The sequence below is a fragment of the Anabrus simplex genome, chromosome 8 (assembly GCF_040414725.1).
Source record: "Anabrus simplex isolate iqAnaSimp1 chromosome 8, ASM4041472v1, whole genome shotgun sequence".
NCBI lineage: Eukaryota > Metazoa > Arthropoda > Insecta > Orthoptera > Tettigoniidae > Anabrus > Anabrus simplex.
In genome coordinates, this window is record NC_090272.1 from 70,490,281 (window position 1) to 70,518,188 (window position 27,908).

A 27,908-nucleotide genomic window follows, 5' to 3' on the forward strand; every position below is an offset into this window, starting at 1 on the left:
TTTCCGACCCCGATGGTAATACGTTAGCGAGGCATAGCGAGTCTTTCATTTTCACGCCCTCCGTGGCCCTTGTCTTTCTTTGGCCGATATTTTCATTTTTTCGAAGTATCGGATCCCTTCCATTTTTTTCTCTGATTAGTCTTACATAGAGGATGATTGCCCAGTTGTACTTCCTTTTAAAACAATAATCACCACCAGCTCGTGTCGGTAGATTTACTGACATGTAAAAGAACTCCTGCGGGACAAAATTCCGGCACATCGGCGTCTGGGTAAACCGTAAAAGTAGTTAGTGGTACGTAAAGCAAATAACACTATTATTTAAACTCTACTTTTGATGGTTCATTGTATTTCGAAGTAAATTTTTGGCTCAGGCTACAAGTTAAATATTTATAATGGAATCACTTTTGTAAATTAAAAATACAGTAAAATCGTCCATAATACAAGGTCACTAGTTTGCTTGAAGTTACCCAACATTGCATCGCTTCTTCAAGTAGTACGAGTATCTGGTTTTCTAAGAAAATATATGTTCCTGTTACTGGTATCAAACGTAGCAGTTCGCATGCCTTGTTAAACTGGTGTTCTTAATCGGTTATAAAAAGATTATTCCTTGAATACTAGTCTACAAAATATTAAGACATTTCGCGAGTTGGTAAACAGCTCCAAAATGAAAAGTGAATGAAGTTGACGGAGATATTTTCTGTAAATAAAAGTTGTCCACGTATCGATCAAAGTCCTTCATAGTATTTGGAAGGAAATCAATCCAATTCACCTACAATTTAAGCACATTTTGAGTGAAGTTCCCTGTTGAAAAATAATGAAGACTAAAACTTTGTATTATTATTTATAGTTGTGTGGTACTCTTCGTGTAAAATTATCACTTTATTAATAGTTATCTCACTCCGGGTTGAGTGGCTCACACGGTTGAGGCGCTGGCCTTCTGACCCCAACGTGGCAGGTTCGATCCTGGCTCAGTCCAGTGGTATTTGAAGGTGCTCAATGTACGTTAGCCTCGTGTCGGTAGATTTACTGGCACGTAAAGGAACTCCCGCGGGACTAAATTCCGGCACTTCGGCGTCTCGGAAAACCGTAAAAGTAGTTAGTGAGACGTAAAGCAAATAATATTATTAGTTATTTCATGGAACATTAAAGTGAAACTAACATTCGATAATTCTATTGCGAAAGATAAAATGGCTCCAAACATGCTTTGTGCCCTCACTAAACGTTACACGTATAATTTCACAACAACAAAAAGTGTCAAAATTGATGTATTCATACCTGAGTCCATGTACATTTGGGTTTATGACCTGCCTCAGGGACCTGAAGGTCCACGTGAGTATCAGCTCTCATCAACATATTCACCATTTTCTCTGGATTATAATCGTGATTTCCACGCAATCTATTTAAAAACTTCTTGATGTACAACAGACACATGCAGTAGTCGTAAAGTCCGCAGAAAAATCTACGGTTCGTAGATCAATAAAAGATGCCCGGAACCACTTACAGACACACGCGTAGATTACTCGGTTGTCACTTGAAGGTCTCCTTCAAGCAACTGATTTGCTGATTGAGTTAAGTAATGCTTATATAGCCTTGTTATCAAGAATGCTCGTGGTAGCCTTTTTTCTGCTGTTGTTGTTAAGCTGTTGACAGAAAGAATTATTGAAAGATTTCACAAGCAGAGGGTGTATGTGACGCGTGGGTCCAAGTCTTGATGATCGATAACTTGACACCGCCGCGGTGGTCGTAAAGGACGAACATATGTTAGTGACTGTTTATATATCTCACTGATAACCTCTCTCTGTCTCATGCACTCGTATGTTCCCCTCTCTTCCTCTTTTGAGTTCTATTTCACTATGTGTATTGCGTGTTCATTGTATTGTTTCTCCTCTCCTCCCTCCTCGTCTTCCGCTTCCTTCGCTACACCAGCTGTCAATTGCATCTTCTTTCATTCATTTGAATTGACCTTTCTCGCCTGCTTCTTATTGTTCCCCTTCCTTTCCCCTTGACGCTGTAATTCAGCCTACGACAATGTTTTCACTGGTATATTATTCGTTTAATTTAGATTCTGCCATATTTACATCATGAATAGTTCAATTCAGTGGATTGGAAATTAATTCCGAAAGACCTTTAAATGTTTCGGGTGGATGTATGTAAAATGTTTTCATCAACCTGAAAATTACCCCACCGGGAGAGTTGGCAGTGCGGTTAGGGGCGCGCAGCTGTGAGCTTGCATCTGGGGACAGTGGGTTCGAACCCCACTGTCGGCAGCCCTGAAGCTGGTTTTCCATGGTTTCCCATTTTCACACCAGGCAAATGCTGGGGCTGTACCGTAATTAAGACCACGGCCGCTTCCTTCCCACTCCTACGTCTTTCCTATCCCATCGTCGCCATAAGACCTATTTGTGCCGGTGCGAGGTAAAGCGAATTCTTAAATTTTACAAAAACTGAAATACACTGCGATATACTGTTACTTGGTTGTTGGATTTCCAATTCGGCGACCGATGTTCGAATACTGGTGTCTGCAGAATAGAATGTTTCTTTCTGAAAGAGAATCCAACTGTAAATCCTCGGCCTGAACTCTGGAACCGAGTGATTTGGCTGTGCGTACAGGTTGTATAGCTGAAAGCTTGCATGTAGGAGATGATGGAATCGAATCTATTTTACATAACTTCTTGTTTTATTATAACGTGGCCATAGTCAATTTTCCAAGGGTGGAGACCCAGCTTAACAGAGGAAAAAAAGTAAAAAGGACAATATTCATTCGATTGTTAAATATGATACAAATGTTGTTGACAAATGCTGCACTTTGGCATACTTCCTGGCAACCAGAAGCAACTTCAGTAATGTCAACATTCTAAATATCATCATCATCATCATCATCATCTGTTTACCCTCCAGGTTCGGTTTTTCTCTCGGACTTAGCGAGGGATCCCACCTCTACCGCCTCAGGGGCAGTGTCCTGGAGCTTCAGACTCTTGGTCGGGGGATACAACTGGGGAGTATGACCAGTACCTCGCCCAGGCGGCCTCACCTGCTATGCTGAACAGGGGCCTTGTGGAGGGATGGGAAGATTGGAAGGGATAGGCAAGGAAGAGGGAAGGAAGCGGCCGTGGCCTTAAGTTAGGTACCATCCCGGCATTCGCCTGGAGGAGAAGTGGGAAACCACGGAAAAACACTTCCAGGATGGCTGAGGTGGGAATCGAACCCACCTCTACTCAGTTGACCTCCCGAGGCTGAGTGGACCCCGTTCCAGCCCTCGTACCACTTTTCAAATTTCGTGGCAGAGCCGGGAATCGAACCCGGACCTCCGGGGGTGGCAGCTAATCACGCTAACCACTACACCACAGAGGCGGACACATTCTAAATATAATATTTTAAAATAAAATGTTCAAAATTCACCCGCCTTGAAGTTGTTTCTGGTTGCCAGGAAGCATGCCAATACTGGGATATGTGCAGCATTTGTCAACAACATTTGTAGCATATTTAAAATCAAACGAAGATTGGCCTTTTTTCCTCTGTTAAGCTGGGTCTCCACCCCCGTTATCTTCCCAGTCCTAGTACTTCCCTATGCCCCAGGGTGGTTCTATCGACCCCTGAAATTATTAGAATAAGTTTAAGATCATTTCAATTTGCTGGGTAGATGTTACAACATTTCTTGTAATTTAGAAAATGTATTATTTGGCTACGCAGTTCGAGGCGTGTTACTGTTAGCTTGCATTTGGGAGATAGGTTCGAACTCTACTGTGGCAGCCCTGAAGATCGTTTTCCGTGGTTTCTCATTTTTACACCAGGAAATTAATTATTGAACTGTACGTTAAACAAGGCCACTGTCACTTTCTTCGCTGTCGTAGCCCTATCCTGTCCTATCGTGGTGATAGGACCTGTGCGACTTACAGGACATAGCAAATATGTATGCTGTTAGGTAAGCTATTCGCCACTCTAATGGTTTATGAAAAAATTACTAGGTTATTGCTAACTAAAATCATGGTGGCCCTTGGATTGATGGAAGGTAAAGGCATCAACCTCGGCGCTTGGCGGGATACAGTGGTTAGCTTTACCCCGGCCGCCTTTGACCCCAGGAATTAACCTGGTACTCATCCTTCGTGTAGGCTGAGTGAACCTCAGGGTTAAATGCACCCTCGGAAGTGAAAATCTCGTGATAGTAGATGAAAGTGAAAACCGACTGATAATCCAGTAACTGTTTACTGTTATTTGTTTAAGGTCCTTCCAATTGGTACCTACAGATTTTAAGAAGCGTCGGAATTTTGTCCCGAAGTAGCAGCAGCGTAGCCAAGATCGACGAAATTCGGGGGGGGGGGAGAGATAATGAAGTTGCTTGTGCGTGTGTGGTGAGTGCTTGCACGAATGCCATTATAACGACACTGATAGAATAAGATTATGTAGATATTCAGATTGAAGTAGGCCTACACTACAAAATCTAACATTAAAATACAGAACAGGAACAATATGATCAAACTCAACAGTTTTACAGCGAATGGTATGTTCAGATTTCAATGTAAAATCCAACTTTCGAGACTACTTAAGAAAATAGATTCAAAGATCTGCTGACTTTATAATTATGTCCCTCTGAATGTTTAAAAGAGCCAACCCACTGAGTCGACTTTCACTTGTTCATTGTCAGTTTCTGTGTATTTTCTTTTGTAAAAATTCCAGTGTGGGGGGGGGGCTAATCTCAGTAAACCCCTCCCCCGCCTACGCCCCTGCTGCGAAGGAGTAACATAATTGGTTACATGCTCGTCTTTTGTGCAGGATCGAATTCCGCGCATTCGGTTGCTATTTTCGTGTATTTAAATGCTAGACCTCCATATCAGAGAATTCCCTTTTCAGGACAAAATGTCGTGCTTCCTGTGTCTGTAGGACTGATAGGCTACGTTAAATACGGTTTATATTATTATTGTTATTATTATTATTATTCCTGCGAAGTAAGTTCGCGGAGCTTTTACTGTAAACGGGGATCCTTTTGATAACCAGAAACTTTAAATTTGTCTCTTCGTCCCGAGGTGAAGTAGATCTTCTCAGGCACACCCTTAATGGAGATGAGCTGGATATACCCTTTCAGCCACATACCAAATTTGTCTATCTTGAATTTCTGGTAGTACCAGGAATCGAACCCGGGCCTCCAAAGACGGCAGCTAATAGCAATAACCGTTACATTGGGAAGTAGACAGCCAGAAACTGAGGAAGGAGTATTAGATTCTTATCCAAATTAATGATACTATAACAATCTGTTTAGTATGAGTATTAGTACCTATTAATATAAATTGATAATAATAACAGTAATAAGTGGTAGAAGTGAAATGAAATGGTGTATGGCTTTTAGTGCTGGGAGTGTCCGAGGACAAGTTCTGCTCGCCAGATGCAGGTTTTTGATTTGACCCCCGTAGGCGACCTGCGCGTCGTGATGAGGATGAACTGTTGATGAAGACACATACACCCAGTCCCCATGCCAGCGAAATTAACCAATTATGGTTAAAATTCCCGACGCCGCCGGGAATTGAACCCGGGACTCATGTTGCCAAAGGCCAGAACGCTAACCATTTAGACATGGAGCCGGACAGTGGTAGAAATGTAAGCCTGTTATAGACTTATTAAGACTTAGTTTTAGGAACCATGCTCCTAGACTTATAATATTCCACCGTAGTAAATTTCTGGAATAATTGGTAATGTCCCAGGAACTTCACGCTCAGAGTCAGCTGCTCGACCTTGGCTTGCGGGTCTTCTCATCATAGGGGAGTTTTAACTTGCTTTGATACGCGGATCGAGAACCGTTGTTAATGTGATGTGACCCGAACCTTACTGTTGCCATGATGTGATTGGCAAATGGTACTCCAATGCACTGACTGGGAACCAGCAAAACAAAAGTAGACGCCATGAGCAGGATTCAAACCATGCACTACCTTATCTGCCTCCTGAACCATTCTGTTCTTGTTGTTATTGTTTTTGTTAAGAAATGAAGACCCACAAATAAAATAGAATTCAGATTTTTAATGTAGGGCTATCCAGAGGGACCCATTCCCCTACTGCCCTAGGGTAATGAGCTGCTGTTTGATACGGGATGTCTGGTACTTGGTAATTAGTACCTACGTGATCATCACGTTTTCCTTAGCATTGTTCTACATATCCTTTAAAACTCTTAACAGCTGTTGCGATACGAAGATCATGTCTTAAACGGCTGATCGCTTTTGTGAGCTGAGTTCTGCGTGTCAGCTGAGCATCTGTAGGTCTCATGTAACGGAAAAGATCCATATGAGTTCTGCTCTTAAAGAAATTATGAATAGATGATGCAATCACTAATGAGGAAGTGTGGTTAAATATATATATGCCCTATTATACACGTGTTTTTGAATGAAAATGAGAATACTTTTTTGCCTTTCTTGACTTAAGCAATGAGGTAAGAGGCATTAAATATCATCCGACGTAGAATTGCTTGCCTGTGTACTGTTCGCGTAGAGTATCGTCCAATGAACCTCTCCACTGTTTGACTGTTGGCGAGTACGAAAAGAAGAGACCGTAAGGCAGTGGTTGGATCTCAAAGAATCACCGTGACGCCCTGTGGATCGCGGCTTTCTTATTCATTTTTTCTCGTTTCCTAGTTTAAAAGAACTGCTGCGGCTGCCTAGCCGAGACTTTAAAAGTTTATTTGGTTCGCTCGGAAGGAGTGGGTTCGGAACCGGAAAGTTTAGAAACGAGATTTCTATTTAACTTCTGGAGAGGCATATTGCTATGAGGTTCACTTAAATGAGTGCCGGGTTAATTCCTACGGCGCAAGGGCGGCCGGGCATAGGGCTCTTTGCTCTACCCCTCTTAGTGCTGAGATTACGGTTAGTGAAAGTTTCCACTCTTCCAAGGGCCTTCATGGCCTGTGTGGAGATGGCTTTGCTTTATAATTCGGTTATATTTGTCTGCCCTTGCTGGCAGGACCTAGAGTTTTCAGTGCACTGTGTCTTCTGGTATAACTAGAGCAATTTTGTTACTTTCATTGACCTGTCTCAGTCTTATCCTTGGCTTTGGCAATATGAAAGTGACTGAGGTATGAGCGATGCTAGTAATACCATTCCTTGTGCAGCCAGTCCCTGCTACGAATGTGTGAAAATGTTGCTCATAGGGTCGGTTGATGCATGCATTTCAGTGGGCTCGGCAGATTGATGTGTAATAGTAACTTCTGGCTCGGTGAGGAAAGCAACGGGAAACTACCTCACTCCTTATTTCCGTCGTACGCCTCTTGAGTGATGCCTAGGCCATCTATGACAACTGATGGCGGAGCTGTTGAGGATCCAACCAGCCTGAAAACTGAACATACGCATACATCTTAAGGTTTAAAATCCAAGAGATTGTGAATATACCATAGTTGATAAGCTGCCAGCAATCTGACATCTGAATATCCAACAAAACATATTTTTTGCCGGGCTGAGTGGCTCAGACGGTTGGTGCGCTGGCCTTCTGACCCCAACTTGGCAGGCTCGATCCTGGCTCAGTCCGGTGGTATTTGAAGGTTCTCAAATACGTCAGCCTCGTGTCGATAGATTTACTGACACGTAAAAGAACTCCTGCGGGACTAAATTCCGGCACCTTGGCGTCTCCGAAAACCGTAAAAGTAGTTAGTGTGACGTAAATATAAACATATTTTTAGGAATATGTTCATTATTTATTTATCTGATGTCTTTGTTTTAGTACTTGCCTAATTCAGGTCTTTATGTTCGATGCCCATGGGTGATCTGCGCGTCTGGGTGTGGGATGATGATGATGATGATGATAATAATGATAATAATAATGTAGGGAGTGGGTGAAACCTGGTGTCGGCACGTAGACTACTCCTGTCGCATAACACCAAGGCGTCTGCTCAAGGCTTACCGTCTCCATCCTACGGACGAATCAGTGTCATGCCTTCGCTCCATATGAACACTGCGGACAGGTTTGGAATTGAATCCAGGCTTTTGGCACGTAATCTGTTGGTTATGAATTGTATACCACTACCTCCCCTTTCTCGCGGTCCAGCATTCTGTTGGTGATTTTTTTTTTTCACCAACGGGACTCGAATAGGCTAACTTCGGTGTCAGACCATAGACACTTGACGTCTTAATGATCATGGCCAAGAGGCGGGTGGAAGATCTTCGTTGATATCTACTCGGACAGAAGGTTGTTTAAGGTCGTTCTTCCCTACACGGCCAGGGTACGTTGCGCGGCGTTAAAGAGGAGGATACAGGAATACAAGAGGCAATAAAGTCGAGTAGAAATCTTTAAACAGGCCAAAATCACACATTGTGAGAGATTCAAAGAGAATGTATTAACTCTGTTATTAGTAGGGAAGGGCTTGACAACCGTGGGGCAGTGTCACTGACTTTTCACTAAGGCAGCCGCGGTTCGAATCCCTGCCCTCGTCACCGTGGTACGGATTCCATGTCAAACTGGAGGTCCCATGGTTATGATCATGGCACCAAGAATCATGTAAACCTGCAAGTTTGCTTACCTTTTGAGCATTAAAAGCCTTTAGAGATGAATATCGGGCTAAATTTACTGTGGCGTTAAAATATACCTTTGGAGAACAGAGCGTTTATGATGCACACTTCTTAACATATTCATCTGGACAAGTAATTAACATATTTAATGGTAAATTTTACGAACTTTGGATTGTTTTTCACTAAACTGCTCTTATTATAGTGAATGATAGGAGTGTAACAACCCCATTGTATTCTTCCATTAAGAAAGAGAATCTTAAACGTATGTAATAATGAACAGCGATTCATTAAATAGTGTTTATGGAATTAAGTGTAATATTGAGTCACTAATCATTTCGGGATGTTACGATGTCACTTGGTAAGGGAAAGAAAGCTTGATTACAGCACTGGCATGCAGCTAGGAGTGGAGTTTCCAGCGGTCCGTTCTGGGTGCGGTCAAGGCACTGCAGAACTACCGCGAACACTGGCAGTAGTTGCTAAATTTTGGAAGATAGGAACCAATAAGAAAAATAACAACACTTACCTGTTTAGGTAAGCACTGTAGAGGCCTCTTTGTGGGTCCTCCCACTTCTAGTTGCATGAACTCAAATTTTGGAGGATCACCAACGTTGAGAGGAGTGAGGGAATCCATTGTGGTTGATTTCTTGTGATCTACACCCATGTCGGATATGGTAGCATTACCAAGTAGGATGTTCATCTCTTTCTGCGTTGTAGATGTCATCTTGACGTTGCCGTTATAAATACGATGTTTGTTGATATTATTGGTATAGGCGCCGTATTTTGAGCTGGAAGAACCACTGGATACCACGCTAATACGACTACTCAGCTGCTGCAGCAGAGAGTCTTCCGAAGAGCCCTGAAAAGAAAGAAGACATTGCCATTATTATATGTTGTTTCCCTTTATTCGATGTCGAATGGTAAACAGGTATCCGATAACGGTACCGGTTGAAAAATATATTAGTTTGTTAAGTTATTATATTAATACCACGAACGTACCTAGCGAATTAACTTGAAGTGTTAGAAGGTAATTATATCTCTCCTGGGTTCGTGGACACAAAGGGGCAATCGGAAATGAAAAAGCAGACCTACTAGCAAAAGAAGCTGCAAAATCTACGATTCAAGTTTCTTGCAACAGAGTTCCAATATGTTACCTGAACATAAAATTAAGGAACACACAACTCTCCAGTGGCATAACATCTGAACCGCAACCTTGAAAGGGCCTGTTGCGAGAGAAATATTACTTCCCGAAATCCAGCATCGACTTCATGTGAAATGCTTATCCGGTCATCGTAAATTTAAGTCATACTTTGAGCAATTTAAGATCAGTGTCTCAGATGATTATTCATGCTTTTATGGATCCCTTCAAATTGTACATTCAAACCTCTTTATCCTATTTTAAAAACAATGTTGCTATTCTCATTTTCTAACATTCGTTCACTTTTTTAACAAGCTTTCATTATAATCTTTTTACCTCTGGTGAACCTTATCCAGTTGTTGACTATAAATCTAATATGCTATATAAAATAGGGTTTCTTTTCTTTATTGGAAATTCTTTAATAATAATAATAATAATAATAATAATAATAATAATAATAATAATAATATATCCCTACTGATATAATAAATGCACCATAAACATATATTTGGTCGGTTGTAGAACTTTCTCGTCTGAATGACTCAGTGCTTCGGGATTCAATTTCACACTCAGAATATGACTCGGCATAACATACAGGTACGTATTCTATCGCACTGTGTCTTAAGCGAAATAAATTGTGAAGCAAATCAGAAGAAAATGTAGGCTTGGAACCCTTAGAAGTGAATTCGCTGCTTAAACGGTTAGTCCTATTAAAATTAGGCCCTACCATGAGTACTTAGAAATCATTTGCGTAAGTTCATTTGCATTTTCTTCCTATCTTTAAGAATTTACCACGAAAATATGACTTTGTTTTGGCGGATGTATTACAGGATTTAGAATTAATTTTCCTATTAAAATCTACATAATTTTATTCAATTTTTAAAATGCAAATATATTTTACTAGAAGTGGACAGGATACGATTTATTAATTTAGAGCTCACTCCAAAATACACAATGTTATTATAGTAATTATTCACAGTTACGTCCTTCCTATGTTCTTACACAGTTCGCAGTCTCCTTTAAATAGCTTTCACCACCTCCTTCCACATATAGTGCTTGTATACTGCCTTGCTATTTTTAGAGCAGTTTTTACATTATCTGCAGTAAACTTGTCCACACATTTCCTACACGTTGGATGGCGTACATCCAGCAAGTTTGATTTTTTTTCCCGAAGTGTTGGAGACTAGGACGCGCGGACAAAGCTGAGTTAGTATAAACTATTTCACATCTATTTTACATCAAAGTAATGTTAAATCCTCTTAGGCAATCGTATACAATATTAGCTCTCCGAAGTTGCTTGTTCTGGCTCCATAAACCTCGTAATGCCTTCGCAAAGTATTGTTTGTGAAAAATTGCTTTGTAGAACTGTTAGTTTGGTCTGATTTAAACAAAATCACGACAACAAATTCTGCGTTAAATACCATCACTTTTTTTCGGTAAAAGTAGTTTTAAACTGTATTTCATTGCTTCTAGAATTGTACTGGAGTAATTTAATTATTCCAAAGCGAGTAACTGAGCGAAGAAATTGTGTAACTTTAGTATTAAGTTTTTAGAGCGAATACAAAACTGATAAAACTATTTTTATTCTTTATATGTACATCAACATAAGTGACATTCAGTAAAAATATTCTGAAACTAGACTCTTTGCGTTTATCCTCTAACATACGTTGGCCCTGGGTATAGAAATGTAATTTTCGCTTCGTTTTAGAAGAGCCCTTCATTTTCATCTAAATCGACCTCTGAGGAGAATACTTTTAATTTGTCTGCACAGTTTTTATATTATTTTCTTTTTTATTATTTATAAAATGTTACTCTAACAAATAAACATAACACGTGCATGTACGTCTAGTTGGCTTCTGGAAAAGTTCTCATTTATTGCAAGAAGATGTTCTAACTAATAAAGCTAAGGTATTTTTAGCCAATTTTAAGTGAACATTAACCGAAGAAATTGCGATCTTCTTTTAAACACTTACGGTCTATTCCTAAAATGCCGAAGAGATCTTATCTTCTTGCTTCGCGCTTCGTTAAAAATTCTGATCAGTTCTGATGGGTTTTTTTTTTTTTTTTGCTATATACCGTGTTAAGAGGATGTAAAACTTAGTGTGGTGTACTTAAAGATATGCAGTGCTCATTTCAACAATTACCATCTAAAAATTTCTTCCCTAGTTACTGAACGATCATTCCGCATCCGCCTATATTCGCGGGTGTTCTCGATCAGCTGTTTTGTGCGCTCGCGTGGTAGAACATGTCTTCGCAATCGATATTTCACTAGAACAATGTTCTGTGTCGCTCATATTGTCTTCAGTTTCTTCCCAGGGCACATAAATCTACTTGTTGCTCTTAATGCTTTCTGTATAGACCTCTTGATTGTTGAAAATGTATAATGATCTTTCTTCAACGATGTTTTACATCAATTACTCCTAAATTTGAAAGCCTACATGTATGTTTTTTTAAATTAGTTCCTCCTTTTCCATTTTATAAACTATATTTTGCGAATTCGCGAAAATTTAAAATATCCATTTTTTTATTCAATTGGATCCTAATCGTTTCAGACCTAATGTATACGATTTGGTGTTTAGGAAAATGCGTTAGATTTACACCAGTCTTTGTACTGAAAATTGTAGCCTACGTCTTTTTATGGTGTATTACATTGTTATAACCTCATGCCAGATTTTTCAAAATTCTGGGCACCAGAAGTTAGGACAACTCTGCCCTTGAAGCTTGTAAATTAGTTATAACCCCGGAAAGAAAGTTAACATTTCGTGTAAACGTAGACAGTATGTGAAAGGCCAGTTAGTCTACAACCTTGTCAGCTATTGGCCAACTACGTGGTGGCTACTGGCTACGGTTGGTGGCAGAAGTCATGTGTTAGTCGTGTTTTAGGGATATCATTCTATACATCTATTTACGTAACCCATTCGACAACATTCTTGTCATTTCACTCCTAAAAATAGCACACAATTAAACCGTCATTCTGACACGGAATATCTCTCGGAAGCTTTGTGGTGGAAGAGTTAAGATTTTAATTTTTTTTTTAATTTAAAAAGCTGTCCGAGGCTAGATTTTATTTGGCGTGAAATCAAGGAAGAACCCATGATGAATTTTGATTTTTTTTTAGCCGTAGCTCTGTTATACGTAAGCGATAACCGAAATGTATAGCATTTCAGACGAAGACAGGATGAAATTGTAATATTGATTTAATGCCTTACTGATAAAATTAGTGAATAACACACAATGTGACATGGTCTTTTTGAATTGATGTATGAATGCTTAGTGTCTAGTGGGAATATCAACATTGCTAAGTGTCGCACTTTTAATTTACTTTTTCGGAGTGGAAGAGCAAAATTTCGAAGAAAACTCACTGACAGTCAATCTAAGTCAACATTAGGCGATCTGTTGAATATGGTGTATCAGAATTTTTGTCAGGTTTAAATCTTTGTATAAGGGGCCTACGGGTCATTTCCTTGCTCTTCGGTGTGGACAATATAAGCTGTAATATTTGGAAGTTAGTACTTTCGTGAGTGATGTTTCATCAGTTGTTAAAATTCGAGCATTAACCTCTAAAGAAACAGTTTCTTTTGTTTTACACACTTGTATCCGTGCTATATTAGGGAATTTGATGTAATGATGCATAAATCTTTTCTGACGTCATTAATGTTTTGTTTGTTTCTGATAATTGGAACATCATAGTTGAAAGTCCAGTTAACACGAGTCAGAGGTCTTGTATTGACCTTAAATACTAGAACAGTTCGCATCACGTCCGGTCAGCGTGATGTTGCGAGGGATACTTGGCTTTTTTAGAATCTGTGCGCTACAACAGTGCTTGAATTTGGTCAGAGAAAACCTCCTCTATCCCAAATTTTTAAATCTTAGCTATACGACAAATTATAGGATTATTCTCTTGAAGTTTAAGTTGAAGTGTTGAGGGTTTAGACTAGGAAATTTTTGTTATTTCATTTTAGCAGCTAGCATTGCCTTTCTGTCGTGTAGCTTAAGGGATCTATCCCGGAAGTAAGCTGACTTCGTGTTCTCCACTTCGCGTATTCTGCCCCAATCATAGCAGTTTTTAAAGAGTGATGCTTTAGTCCATGTATGGCAGACTCCGAACTACGTGATATGCAACCCGCAAAACCAACAAACACCACGTTGTTCGGAAAGAACCGTCGATAGAGGTACAGCCAGAAAATGAGTTCAGTGGCGGTTGCTGATTCTTAGACAAATGCTGATTATGGTTTATATGTAATTTTAGACTATAGTAAATAAATATTATATATCATTATAAATTTTTTTTTTGATTCGTTGTGCCCAGCTGTGGAGCGCGTTTGAACTTATTTTGCACAATGTTTCTTCTTCTTTTCTTCCCAATATCTCTTCATTTTTTCACTGTGTTCCTTTCTGCGTGTTTCTGTCCAGCCTGTATTTTTTCTTGTTGGTTTCTCTGCAAATTTATGTTTGTTTACTAAGCTTCTAAATTTCATTCTATCTTGAATGGTTTCGTCTTCAATACCCATTTCTTGTAGATCTTCATGAATTTCTGCTAACCAATTGTTGCGGATTTTCAAGGTTAGAGCTAGATTTAGAATTTTCTTTGTCAGCCTGTTGTTATCCATTCTGTGTAGGTGTCCGTAGAATTTTAGTCGTCTCTTTCTGATGGTATCTGTGATTTTTTCTGTGAATTGAAAAATTTCGTGTGGTTTCTTTTTCATCCATTATAAATTATAATTATAAATTACAAGATTTTTCTTTTAATTTTTTTTTTAATTATTTCACTACAGTAAAATCGGACGAGTCAAGATCCACATGTGGTTCGTAAACCAGTAAATGGCCATCATCTCAACGACACGGTTAACTCAATTCCTGTTTCTCGCTGCTTTCTGACAGTGTAAAAGCAATGACGAAATTGACTCGTAATTCGCCAGATTGCGACTCTTCAACATATTTGTCGTTTCTTTTTTGGAAGAGGACACTGATGACATTTTTTTTTTACGTCGCACCGACAAGATAGGTCTTATGGCGCCGATGGAACAAAAAGAGGCTAGGAGTGGAAAGGAAGTGATCGTGGACTTCCCCAGCATTTGCCTGCTGTGAAAATGTGAAACCACGGAAAATCATCTTTAGGGCTGCCGACAGTTTTCCCATTTTCACACCAAGCAAATGCTTGGGCTGTACCTTAATTAAGGCCACGACCGGACGAGTTGGCCGTGCGGTTAGGGGCGCGCAGCTGTGAGCTTGCATCCGGGAGATAGTGGGTTTGAGCCCCACTGTTGGCAGGCCTGAAGATGGTTTTCCGTGCTTTCCCATTTTCACACCAGGCAAATGCTGGGTCTGTACCTTAATTACGGCCATGGCCTCTTCCTTCCCACTCCTAGGCCTTTCCTATCCCATCGTCGCCATAAGACCTATCTGTGTCGGTGCGACGTAAAGCAACTTGTAATTGTTAGGGTAAGGAAGTTGAGGACTCCAGTGCTTTGGTATGACGGCTTCAGCAATTCTCCTTTAACTTGATCATTTTGGGCACCTGGAAGAAGATTGTCTCATTCAAAATTTTAGAGCAAGTTGTTGTTTGGGGTTTACCCGTTAACATTAATTAAAACTCAATCATAAATCGCCCGAAGAGTTCCGGTTTCTCTGCCATCTTGTAGAGAAAAACGGAATGTCGAAATTGCCCCGCTGGAAGCCTAATGCCTGCACACGGAAGCTGATGTATTATTATTATTATTATTATTATTATTATTATTATTATTATTATTATTATTATTATTATTATTATTATTCGGTGTATTCCGAACGAATATAATATCAACACCATTCAAATGCAATAAACCCTGGAGATGAGAGGTACGAGAATTAAGGAGGTACATTGTTAGCTATAGTGGAAATCTAGGAATATTGTCGGCTTATTTTATCTTTTACTCGTACTTATCGCTAGAGTGGATCTACTCTACACGGTGTTTTTCCTCTGATCGATACTTTGTATTAATGTTGGTTTTGTGGGCCTGTTCGTCAGAGAGCTGTACTGTTGATAGCTGAGCAGCACCGCTTACCTTACATATTTATATAAGCCACATTTAAAGAAATATATTCTTCTTCTTCTTCTTTATCAGTTTACCCTCCAGGGTCGGTTTATCCCTCGGACTCAGCGAGGGATCCCATTTCTACCGCCTCAAGGGCAGTGTCCTGGAGCTTCAGACTCTGGGTCGGGGGATGAACGGGGGAGGATGACCAGTACCTCGCCCAGGCGGCCTCACCTGCTATGCTGAACAGGGGCCTTGCGGGGGGGATGGGAAGATTGGAAGGGATAGACGAGAAAGAGAGAAGGAAGCGGCCGTGGCCTTAAGTTAGGTACCATCCCGGCATTTGCCTGGATGATAAGTGGTAAACCACGGAAAACCACTTCCAGGATGGCTGAGGTGGGAATCCAACCCACCTCTACACAATTGACCTCCCGAGGCTGAGTGGACCCCGTTCCAGCCCTCGTACCACTTCTCAAATTTCGTGGCAGAATCGGGAATCGAACTCGTACCTCCGGGGGTGGCAGCTAATCACACTAACCACTACACCACAGAGGCGGACTTAAAGAAATATTCAAATTTAAATTAGCCAGTGCAAGGAAAGTAAGAAAGAGGAGAAGAGATACGAGGTAGTTCAAGTCTAGATAATGCAACATACTTTCCCACGCTCCTCGGAAGATAAGGTACGGTGGCATTCGAGCAAGTTATCATTTTTTGAAGAAATTACAGAAAGTACTTTTAAAGAAATGGAAGTTTCTTCGTGATACAGCATGACATAAACTACCAAAAATGTTGAAGGTAAAGAAACGCAGGCTTTGAGAAATGAGGCAACCGAACGCTGTGTAAACAGTTGAAATATGTCCAGACTTGCATGGTAGATTTTTTTTCTATCATCCTCTAAAACAAATGTACAGTTCATTTCGAATCATGAATGTAGTGAACGAGTTAAACTTTCACTGGAATCTTCCGAGAGTCACGTTCACCACACTTAACGAAGGTGTTTGATAAGACCCTATCTCTTCTTCATATCCCGTGTTGCGGTATTTCTTTTCAAACATTTCGCAAATGGATCGTAGGCCCCTTAGCGAACCAAGCCGAATAGTTCAGCCGTTAGTGAACAGGGTAATTCTTTGAGTATGGATTGATCAGTCCGCTTCTCTGGCTGAATGGTTAGCGTACTGACGTTCGGTTGAGAGAACCCTGGGTTCGATTCCCGGTTAGGCCAGGGATTTTGAACTGCGTTCATTCCTTGGGTTCGAGATTGGGTGTTTGTGTTCGTCTTTACACAAACTTCTGTACACAAACACAACATATTACTCTACTAACCACCACAGTGGGTTGGCGTCGGGAAGGGCATCCGGCCGTAAAGTTGGCCTAAATCCACACCAAATGCCGACCAAAATAAATTAGGGAAAAGACTAAGAAGAAGTATCAATTGATCACTCTGCGTGATGATTATTTCATTATTCTTATCAGATATATTTTTTTCTGACAGTTAAAGATAGATTATATGTAACAGCGTGGCCTAAATCGGTATTCATAACAGACGGTTAGAGTTTTACTGCTGGATATCCTGTAAGTCTAATAAAGCTCCAAGAAAACAGTGAGATGCTGCCTTTTCCAGACTTAATCCATTTCCAGTCGAACCCTAAACTCTGTTAATTGCACACTAGTACAAAATAATTCTGGTATATAAGAATGGCTTGAGGGTGGTATCGATTTTATCTATTAATCTATCTTGAACACTGATCTTGAGTGAGCTTTATCTTCTATAAGCTAGTGGTTGTGTTGGCGGTCTGCCACACTGTCTTGGCACACTGAACCATATTTGAATGTGGTGACAAGTGCATCAGTCAACCTTGCTGATAATACGAGTGTCTGAGGCAAACCGCGAACAAAAGAACGCCACTAAAGGCTACCTTTCAAGGACTTCCTAGAAAAAAAAAAAAAATCTGTGATTTGAGGACACCATACAGCTATCGTATTCGCCTTCCAATTGATAGTCTCTTTACCCGCGTAGTTCGGCTGCCTTCTTAAACTGTTTTCTGTTGGCAATCTATTCTACCTTTAAACATTGGTTCGCGGGGTACAACTGCATTTGAACTGATCTCACTCGATACCATGGAATGGAGTCCATTTAAGAATGGGAACTGTTGTTCGTTTGTGACACATTCTCCATTCCAACAATTAATAATAATAATGTTATTTGCTTTACGTCCCACTAACTACTTTTTAAGGTCTTCGGAGACGCCGAGGTGCCGGAATTTAGTCCCACAGGAGTTCCTTTACGTGCCAGTAAATCTACCGACACGGGGCTGTCGTATTTGAGCACCTTCAAATACCACCGGACTGAGCCAGGCATTCCAACAATTACTTAGAGGCAAGCCCGTACCCATGGGGGGGGGGAGGGGGCCGGTTCAAACTACCGAAATGAAAGTGAACTTTACAAATATAAACAGCATGTACGGGTTTTGAAATAGTCTACAATAAATTAGAAATATTATAAAAACAAGTATTTGCAAAACAAACAAGTGAATTTAACCTATTAAATCTGTGCCATTTAGAAATATTTCTCTACGAATATTGTTAGCAAATTTACTGAAAACATAAATGGAAATATGAATTTTGGTGAGATATACTGATTGCTTATTTTTTATGTTCTTAATACATTTTGCACCATAAAATCGATTTCAATAAAATATAGACATATTTTCATGTTATCGACCCGCTAGAAGATTGTGTTAAAAAATGAAACGAACCTCTAACATTTTTAATGCTTAGAGTGAAACATATTGTTACTTCCATTTTTAAACAAATTTTTGTATCGCACTGCACGCACCTGTTAAAGCGTGTTCTGCCCACCAGACCGCTATGAATTTGCCTTTCTACTTCGCCCATTAGTTGTAAAAAAATACTGCTCTAAAACTCAAACTTTTTCTGTAAAATCTATTTTAAAATATAAAATATTTGTTACTCTACTTTTTGTTTTCGGAAGCACCCCCACCCCCAATCCTAACCCCCTCCGAAAAAATATTCTGGATACGGCCTTGCTTAGAGGCAAAATTTTAAAAATGACCTAGTCCATGCACAGAGATCGCTGAGGCAACAAATGAGATAATAATTGTAAGGCCTACCCGGAGCTACCGGATTGCAGATCTTCTGAAGTGCTGTTATTTTGGCTGTCCTGTTTACACTGCCGTCTCGCAGCGAAAACGGTACTCTTCAGGACAGTTTCTGAAGCTAAGTAGTTAATTTTGTTGGATGGAAGCTTAGACTTCACGTGCCAACCAATATGGCATAATGCACGAACATTTCTCACCACCATTCCGATATCGACTACTTCGGATGAGAACGAACCTGTGATTTTTGGATTATGAGTTGCACACTGTTTGGTTCAGCTCAGCAGTTGCGAATCTGCATTATTATTTATTCCTGTTTCTCTTTTCAATCCACTCTTCGCCAGCGAAGTGGTCTTCGGTTCATAGAGCTCCGGGTTCGATTCGCGGCTGTGTCAGCGATTTTAGCCGCGTCTGCTTGATTTCTCTGGATTCTTATGATCGTATTAACACACGCCTTTACTTACAGCGCCATCACAACAAGACACCACAGAAACACTAGAGAATACATCCATCCAGGTAAGCTTACCTCGGGAAGGGCACCCAGCCGTAAAACTGAACTTAATCCACATTAGTGCCGAGCCCATATAATTGAGGAAAAAGATTAGGAAAAAAGAAATCCATTTCTTAATGAGTGACTGGTCGTTTTTATATAATGAAGAAGGGTTAAGTATGTGTACGAGTCGGTTTTTCTAATAACAGAGTGAAGCTGGTAGATTTACACATCACCTTGTGATTGATTATATGTTGGCGTATACTTTTTTAAATATGCGACGAGGATAGGATTCGAAAGCAGCTCGGAACAGGTGGTTATCAGCATCGATATGAGTTTAGTGGTACTGTGTGTCTTAACAGAGAGGAAGAAAAAATCGTGTTAGAAAACGTGATAATAGCTTGTGTTGACTTTCAAGAGTTCGCGTCTGGTGTGAGTGGAAATTATGAAACTGAAGATCACGCTTACAGAAACGTTTAGGGTCTTTTTTCTCCCCGCGTTGTTAATAACATTACTGTGTTATCTGAATTCGATAATAATAAGATTATAGTATGGTAAGAAGTATCAAAGCATGAACAAAAGTTTAAAAAAAACAGATTGCCTTTTCTCCCTTTTCCTTTTTTGTGATCATCTTCACGAGGGTAGGCACTCGTGTAGAGTTGGATAAATTAATCCAGTGTGCTGCGAACAAAGAAAATACGTATTCCACCGAGCTGTGTGACTGTAGGAGTCAAGCTCAGCATTCGGGAGGCGAGTTGATTGAAACCCACCGTCGGCTGTGCTGAGAATGGTTTTCTGTGGTTTCCCATTCTCACTTCCAGGCAAATGCTGGGAGATTCCTACTCATAGGTCACAACCTAACACTTCTCATCCTTCACCGCACCTCAAATCACCATCTCTTGGCTAGAGGGAGGGGCGTCACAGTCTAAGTGGCCCGCCATACCTCTTCAAGGTGAGAAATGAAAGCATAATGCAAAAATAAGTATTCCCATTTTGATCGAAATCGACTTTCTATCTGTTACGTACAATGCGGTCGTGAAAATTCAATATTCATTCCCATTTTGGTTGATATGTATTACTAATCCCATATTCTGGCTTACCAGAAGTTTTGTTTGAAAATTTGAACATTGAAGATTTAAACCCTTACTTTCCCGTCTGACTGTGGTATACTAAGTATTCTGTTTACATAAGTGAACCAAGTTAAGAGACAACAGGAGAAATGCGACTATTATATGTACTTGAATGCTCATCTCATTACAGTTCAGATCTTCCACCGTGTGCCGTTTGTGTGTTATTTTAATACCCCGGAAATTACACAATTTCTTCTTTTTTTTCAATTGAACTATTTTGCTTTACTCATTAGAAAAGCTAACTATGTTAATAAACAGACATCAACACAACAGCAAATTTATGAGGTTTTTATATAGACTGCTTCAATGATACTAAAAAAAAACATCCCTCTTCTTTTGTTAATTCGCCAAATAACCTATGATTTTATTTCAGTGCCAAGATTCGAACCGTCGATTCCTGTTTCGATGTTCTCACCGCCTGAGCTTAATCACTTAACGGCTTGACTTGCTAGTTGTTTAAATATCAGTCCCGGAAAGTCTCCATTCTACCCGTCTATGAATGTATTTCATTTAAATACAGGGAGCAATGAAGCATCGAATTCCATAACTTAAGTCCTGTGTAAAAGTAAAGGCTACTTTGGTTTGAAGCAAGTTACGTAAATATTTTCCTCCTCTGCATTTCAGATTAAAATGAAAAGGCGTGCTTATCATTGGTACTCATTTAGTTTCAGTATCAATCAAGAGATGGCGGAGTAATGAAACTGTTTGCTAGTTCATAACGAGAACGGTAGGTAGCACCGTGAGCTATATTCATTCAGTGGGCTCTGCAGAGAACACGCGGCATTAATCGAACTTCCTAATGCTGGGCCTGCTTTTTTCATGAATGGGTAAAAATATATGTGGGGGTGTGGGGTGGAAGGTGATAAATATATACCATTGGAGATATAAACACTATGTAATAATTACTGTTTGTTCAAACGCGTGAATGGTTCCGGACATTCCTTTTACATCTAACAGTTAATTCCTCTTCTTACGTATCTTCATTTAATAGCTGTTAAGTTTATGCACGTACCGGGCGAGTTGGCCGTGCGGTTAGGGGCGCGCGGCTGTGAGCTTGCATCCAGGAGATAGTGGGTTCGAATCCCACTGTCGACAGTCCTGAAGATGGTTTTTCTTCGTTTCCCATTTTCACACCAGGCAAATGTTGGGGGTGTACCTTAATTAAGGCCACGGCTGCTTCCTTCCACCTCCTAGGCCTTTCCTATCCCAACGTCGTCATAAGACCTATCTGTGTCGGTGCGACGTAAAGCCACTAGCAAAAAAGAAGTTTATGCACGTAGAACGAATTGTAGTTTTCTTCGAGAATGAACACTGAAATAAATAAGGTATTCATGCGGAACAAGTTGGCTTCCTGTAATATGGAAATGCTCTTGGCCCAGTTCCTACCTGTCGTGTTTTCTTGGCTTACCTTCCGTATTCCGCTTCAGTTCTGGGAAGATTATAATCTCTCTGTTCTCACACCTTGTACTGTAATTCTATGTTCACATCTTCAAAAATAGTCGTGGAATCTTAGACAAATGGAGTAGGTCAAAATATGAAGATAAAGTTGGAATTCAAGAGGACAAACTGGGGCAAATATTCATTTATAGGAAAGGGAGTTAGGGATTGGAATAACTTATCAAGGGAGATGTTCAATAAATTTCCAATTTCTTTGAAATCATTTAGGAAAAAGCTAGGAAAACAAGAGATAGGGAATCTGCCACCTGGGCGACTGCCCTAAATGCAGATCAGTATTGATTGATTGATTGATTGTCAGTAAGTAGTTCAATTGGAATACATTGCAGTTATGCTTGCTGTTCTTTCTGTTATTTTTTGTTTTTGTTTTTGGTTAGTGTTCTTTGTGAGGATTTTCTTACAATCTTTTCCGAAGTGCCCTAGTGGATTTTTCTTGATAAATCTATAAAATTATTATTATTATTATTATTATTATTATTATTATTATTATTATTATTGCTGTTATTGTTATTATTTATTCGCTGGGGACATCGAGGACCTCGTTAAGTTTACATTTGGCAGTGAACTTTGCTTTCTTTTGAGCACAGAATTCCGTCATTCTTTCTAAGTGGGCCTCCTTGCGTTCCTCGGTCCAAGGGACACCTTTTCGGTTGTTCGTCTCGGCTTAGCCCGTTCGTCACTATCTTTTTTTGGAAAATACCTCTGTCAGTTGCATCTTCTGGTTTGATCTGTAGCATTTGAAGATCTGCTTTGGTGTGTCTAAACCAAGGCATCGTGTTTTTAGGTTTTGAATCAAGTAAGTGAAAGATCTCTTTGGTCACCCTGTTTCCGGCCATTCGTTTGAGGTGAAAGTAAAATCGTGCCCGTCTTTTGCGGATCGTGTCTGTAATTTTCTCTATTTTGTTATAGACTTCGTTATTGGATCTTTTTTGGTGGTTGTCATTCTTGTAGTTGGATCCCATGATTTCCCTTAATTATTCTGCGCTCCTTTTTCTCCAATTCTTCGAGGAGTCCTTCATTGGCATTTAGGAATAGGGTTTTGGATGCATACGTAACTGCTTGCTTCAGAACCGTTTCATAGTGATGTATCTTAGTATTTTCGGTAAGGCATTATTATTATTATTATTATTATTATTATTATTATTATTATTATTAAGAAAGTCTAGTTAGTTCTTTGGGGTTTTCCCTAACTGCGTAAGAGTCGAACAGACCAGCATATTAATACTGTATATGGAGACTTTTCTAGCTTTCATATCATCCTGATGTTTTACATCGAAAATGCGTTACAAAAACACGGTAATTGTATCATCATTGACGATACATTTTTCATTCATTCATTCATTATACCTGGATTAACACGTTCTGTCGTTTAATGTGTTTTTCAAGGGCCTTGTTGGAGGAACAAAATGTTAACTAACGTTCCTCTAGGTGTTTTCCTCTATTCGGTTAGTGCTTCGCCCGTCAGTGAATCGGGGATTCTATTATCAGCGATACACTTCAACGTATAGGCCTACTGATAATTTTCCCAAATGAAGTTCTTATCACGACTGAGAACAGGTTTAGGGAATTCGTTCTTTTTTACCCATGATATTCCCAATGCTAAAAGATAAGACTACCATTCCCTCTTTCGATAATAATAGACAATGACAAAAAGAACATATTACTGTGAACAGTGTTCAAGGCTAGTACAGGTCTGAATGATAAAAGTTTAAATCTTTCATCTGCCTTCGTTGCCCTTACCACAGGCGTAAGTTGAGTAGCTCGGACTCGGAACATGGCAGTATTCAGCAGTCTCGTGAGTATTTTTTTCTCCTCTTACCCACCACCTCCATCTTTCTATTTTAAAAAATCCATGCTCTCTACAAGCAAGGATTCGGACACAATCACTGTAATTCAATAGTCATCCGACAGCAGGGACTAGCGAATTTTTTTATGATGCTTGGTATGTTGAGTATGAGCAGTATCCATAGGATACGTGATATTGAATTAATGGTTAAAGAGGTGTTTTTAATTTTTCCTTTCTTTATCTTTCATCCACTTTTCCTTCCGTGTGTCTTAAGCTAAGAAACATATCTGCACTGCTCGTAAAAGATGATTGCCTTGAAAAGTTCACGGAAGTTCGTCATATAGTTCGACTTTCGTTCAGATCTCGAAGGACAGTATTTATTGTGAGGTAAACTAGACCGGCAGCAAGTCTCAGTTGGTTGAGTTTTTTTCAGTTTTTTTTAATGATGGATTCCTGCATAATATTCTGTAAACGAGCTGTGCAAGGTAACCAGGAGAATGCGCCACGTGTGCTCATGCTAAGCTGCCATCGGACATCTGAATTATTAATAACTGAAAAATCAAGTGATTGTTATGTCTAAAATATATTTCGTAACGTTTGTTTTGGTCTGGAAAATGAGATGTTTACTTTATTTAACAGAACATGTATAATATATTACATCTTGTGGTAATTTCTGTTCTGTATAAGAAAATCTTATCATAACTCTTTTACGGAAAGATGGCAATCCCTAAATGAACAAATAAATAAATAAATAAATAAATAAATAAATAAATAAATAAATAAATAAAAACCATTTCATGATCTCGACTATATTTTGGTAACTGACAGTATGAAAAGATGACCAAGAGGAAGTTGGCATTTCCCTCCAACACTTATTATACGGTACCTCTTTTTTTTCTTTTTTTTTTTTTTTTTGTATGTGTCTGTCTATGATGTTGCTATTTGTTTTCTAAAGTATTATACCAGGAGATGTTAACTTGGAATCTAAATCATAATGAAAATTACCACGCTTTCACACTTAGAAATTCTTGTTATAAATTACATTCACTCTAAAATAGCGTAACTGAATGCTGAATGGTGAATATAGAATGTTGTAAACATGATGCGAATTTCTACACTTTGATAATATATTCTCCAAGCTTACAGGAATGTACGCTGGCTTAGAAAAATAACACATTTATTGCCTTTTTATATCTGCAAATACAATATGATTTTTATAACAAAATTTCCCCGGGTCCCTTGCTGCAGATGGAATAATAATAATAATAATAATAATAATAATAATAATAATAATAATAATAATAATAATAATAATAATAATAATAGCCTCCGTGGCTCAGGCGGCAGCGCGCTGGCCTCTCACTGCTGGATTCCGTGGTTCAAGTGTCGGTCACTTCAAATCCCGGTGCTGGGCAAAGTGGAGGTGGGACAGATTTTTCTCCGGGTACTCCGGTTTTCCCTGTCATCTTTCATTCCAGCAACACTCTCCAATATAATTTCATTTCATCTGCCATTCGTTAATCATTGCCCCAGAGGAGTGCGACAGGTTTCTGCAGCCGGTACAATTGCTATCCTTGCCGCTAGATGGGGCTTCATTCATTCCTGACCCAGTCGAATGACTGGAAACAGGCTGTGGATTTCCATTTCAATAATAATAATAATAATAATAATAATAATAATAATAATAATAATAATAATAATAGAAGAAGAAGAAGAAGAAGAAGAAGAAATGCTAGTTCCATTAGTATTTACCGTCTAGTTTAAGTATGTAGCTGTTTGAAGAGTTGAATTGTAATCCTAAGCGTATCGTGTTATCATGTTATCATGATAGGTCCATTGGTTTTTGTCGTCTAGTTTAAGTTTGTAGCTGTCTGAAAAGTTGAACTGTAAACCTACACTTAATGACATTATGAACCATTAATAACAATAATGGAAATCATATTTTTGTCGACATATGGACATATCTTTGCCTAGAAATTACTTTAATAGTAATTGTCACTCCTACGTAAAGCTAGTCGAACATAAGTGAAACAAAACAAACACGAATAACCCCCATAGCGCTACAGCCCTGAACGGCCTTGGGCTACCAAGGGACTGTTGCTCAACCTGAAGATGATGCGTGGTCAGCGCGACTAATTCTGTCGTCCGATAAATGAAACAAAAGGGAAGTACATGTAAGAATTATATTCAATTAATATAATATAATATAATATAAACTTTTAAAAGTTTTCTTAAGTATGAAGTCTACCGACAATCTTGCGTAATGTTACGCAAGTTACTTTGCTGAAATGTGTTTTAATTGCTGTCATACGGAAATAAATCATCGACATTTATTTATTTTGGGAAATAATTATCTATATTGATTTAAAAATCAAGGAAATGTGGAGGAAATGACACGTTTTCTTTCTAGATGCATTACTAGGCATGGAATTACTACGACAGACGATTTCTCTGACCTCTGCGTTGAATTAAGTTGTCGCTGTCAGTGGAAAAAAACGAAAATTATGTTAGTTGTATGCCATCACTTAAGTGGAACTGATTGTGTCCTAAGAGTATACTGAATTTACTGAACGTGGTGTGAGGCGAACTGTGACTAATGTAGATAAGATTCATTATCTATAAAATAGGCATGTCTAAATTATTCCCATAATGCTCAGTAGTGTTGTGGCAGAATTTCATTCATGCTATTGGTATCCTTGCATCTCCGAAACAGCTGTTGGATAGTAATCCAGTTATAAACAATAGTACTCACCAGGCATTTCGTCCTTGCAGCCCACTTGTGAGTGCTTGCTGGCATTGTGGCTGTCTCTTTTTCTTAACTTCACACCTTCAAATAACTGAATAATACTGATCAATCTTCGCTCTGTTAGGTTTTAACACCACAGTCTAGAGTTTGATCACAGAAGTTAATCACAGTTCGTTGTTAATACAGCGACAGTGTATTACAACACAGTCCAACGAAAAGTTGAATGCACGCACACGTGTATTTGTTTATGGTGAGAAGCGACACGTATCCAAAATAATAAACACTGATAACAAATGTAGAACAGTTGATTCAACGCGGAACTATTGCAGAATAATCCTGTCACTAGTTTTATTCCCGCTTTTATACTTTGTGCTTGAGGCGAACTATTGAACTCACTTGACGACTTTTTTAAGACTATGCAAAACTTTTTGCGGTCTCTTGCCTTTATATCCGTTGGATTTAGAAATGTATGGAGGCCCTGATTGGCTGTCTGCTGGGGGCTCGGTGTTGGGGGCTTGTCTGGCTTGGTGGTGGGAGGTTAGTAGCTGTGATTGGCTGTCCAATGTATGAGCGCGCAGGTACTCATAATCTACCTCGGTCTCAATTTCAAAGACTGAACTTCGTTTTACAAGAGGCAAGTGCGTAATAGAGTCAGTACATTTTGTTACGATGTGCATGTTTCATCAGTGGGTACTAGCTCTCATTAGGTTTAGAATTAGGTCAGTATTTACGGTAGTGGAGGAATGTAATTTCTCACAGTAAGGCTACTTTACAAAACTACCGTCATGCTATTCTAAAGTCTTATGTCAAGATTCTGAAGGGACGTAGATACAGCAAGTAAGATTATCTGAGTTCGTTATCACCTGATGTAATCGTATACAGCAAGGCTTTCTTGGTGAATGACTGTAGTGATGTTCCCGTAAAATCTTGTTGCGGCAAGCTTGTAGTTCTTTCGAAGAATATTTATGAAGTTCAAAAATGAGCACTTAAGATTTTTTTAAAGGCTGCTGAATATAATTCATGAATTAACTAGTTGGGTAAAGAAAAAGTGCATGGATGGAGCGTTTTATTTCGAGACTAGCGGGTGCCCACGGCTTCGCCCGCGTTTATTAATTCAGCCGCGTTAGATGTTTCTAAACCGGTTAATCAAATGCAAAAGAAAAACTGTATTTATTAACACACATCGTTTTTACTTTTAATATTGGTCGTTTTCTATTATTTTAATATTTCACCCCCTTTCCACCCCCGCCCGTAGGGGTGTCCTACCCTACAGTTTTCTTTCCCTAACAGTAAGTCATATGAGTATCATGTTTGGCTGAGAGCTATGCTGGAACGTGCACACATACATCAATGATCTCAGTCATTTTGGACATTCTTTTCACCCCTTTTAACCCCAATCCCGATTGGGAATGAACTTTGGCTCAAACTGCATCCAGAGTGTCTCGGTTCATCTCAGCTACCCCAAAGACTATGAATTCGCCACTGATATCGGTCATTTTTCGGGGTTTTATATTTGACCCTTTTGGTGATGCTAGGGGTTTCTTGCCCCTACAGTAATT

At 39.4% G+C, this 27,908-nt stretch overlaps 2 protein-coding genes across 2 annotated transcripts in view; both read right to left on the reverse strand.

Annotated features, from left to right (window-relative positions):
• Nucleotides 1-1,754, reverse strand: part of LOC136878796 (facilitated trehalose transporter Tret1) — a 14,870-nt gene extending 13,116 nt beyond the window's left edge. The window contains exon 1 of the mRNA XM_067152274.2: nt 1,276-1,754. Coding sequence (XP_067008375.2) covers nt 1,276-1,431 — 156 coding nt within the window. The 5' untranslated portion in view covers nt 1,432-1,754. The remainder of the gene's footprint in view (nt 1-1,275) is intronic.
• Nucleotides 1,581-26,753, reverse strand: LOC136879299 (uncharacterized). Its single transcript, XM_067153120.2, has 3 exons — nt 26,356-26,753; nt 9,001-9,333; nt 1,581-1,640 (listed from the first exon to the last, which is right to left on the reverse strand). The coding sequence occupies exons 1-3, from the start codon at nt 26,398-26,400 to the stop codon at nt 1,581-1,583; spliced, it is 438 nt and encodes a 145-aa protein (XP_067009221.1). The 5' UTR covers nt 26,401-26,753.
• Nucleotides 26,754-27,908: the final 1,155 nt, after the last annotated feature.

What these genes read in the sequence shown, in the direction of transcription:
- LOC136879299 (XM_067153120.2), bottom strand. Translation starts at nt 26,400, where the DNA reads ATGCCAGCAAGCACTCACAAGTGGGCTGCAAGGACGAAATGCCTG. An exon ending in CTGCAAGGACGAAATGCCTG is followed by an intron (nt 9,334 to 26,355) that starts GTGAGTACTATT and finishes CTTTCTTTTCAG; the next exon opens with GGCTCTTCGGAAGACTCTCT. An exon ending in TACAGTGCTTACCTAAACAG is followed by an intron (nt 1,641 to 9,000) that starts GTAAGTGTTGTT and finishes TTCTGTCAACAG; the next exon opens with CTTAACAACAACAGCAGAAA.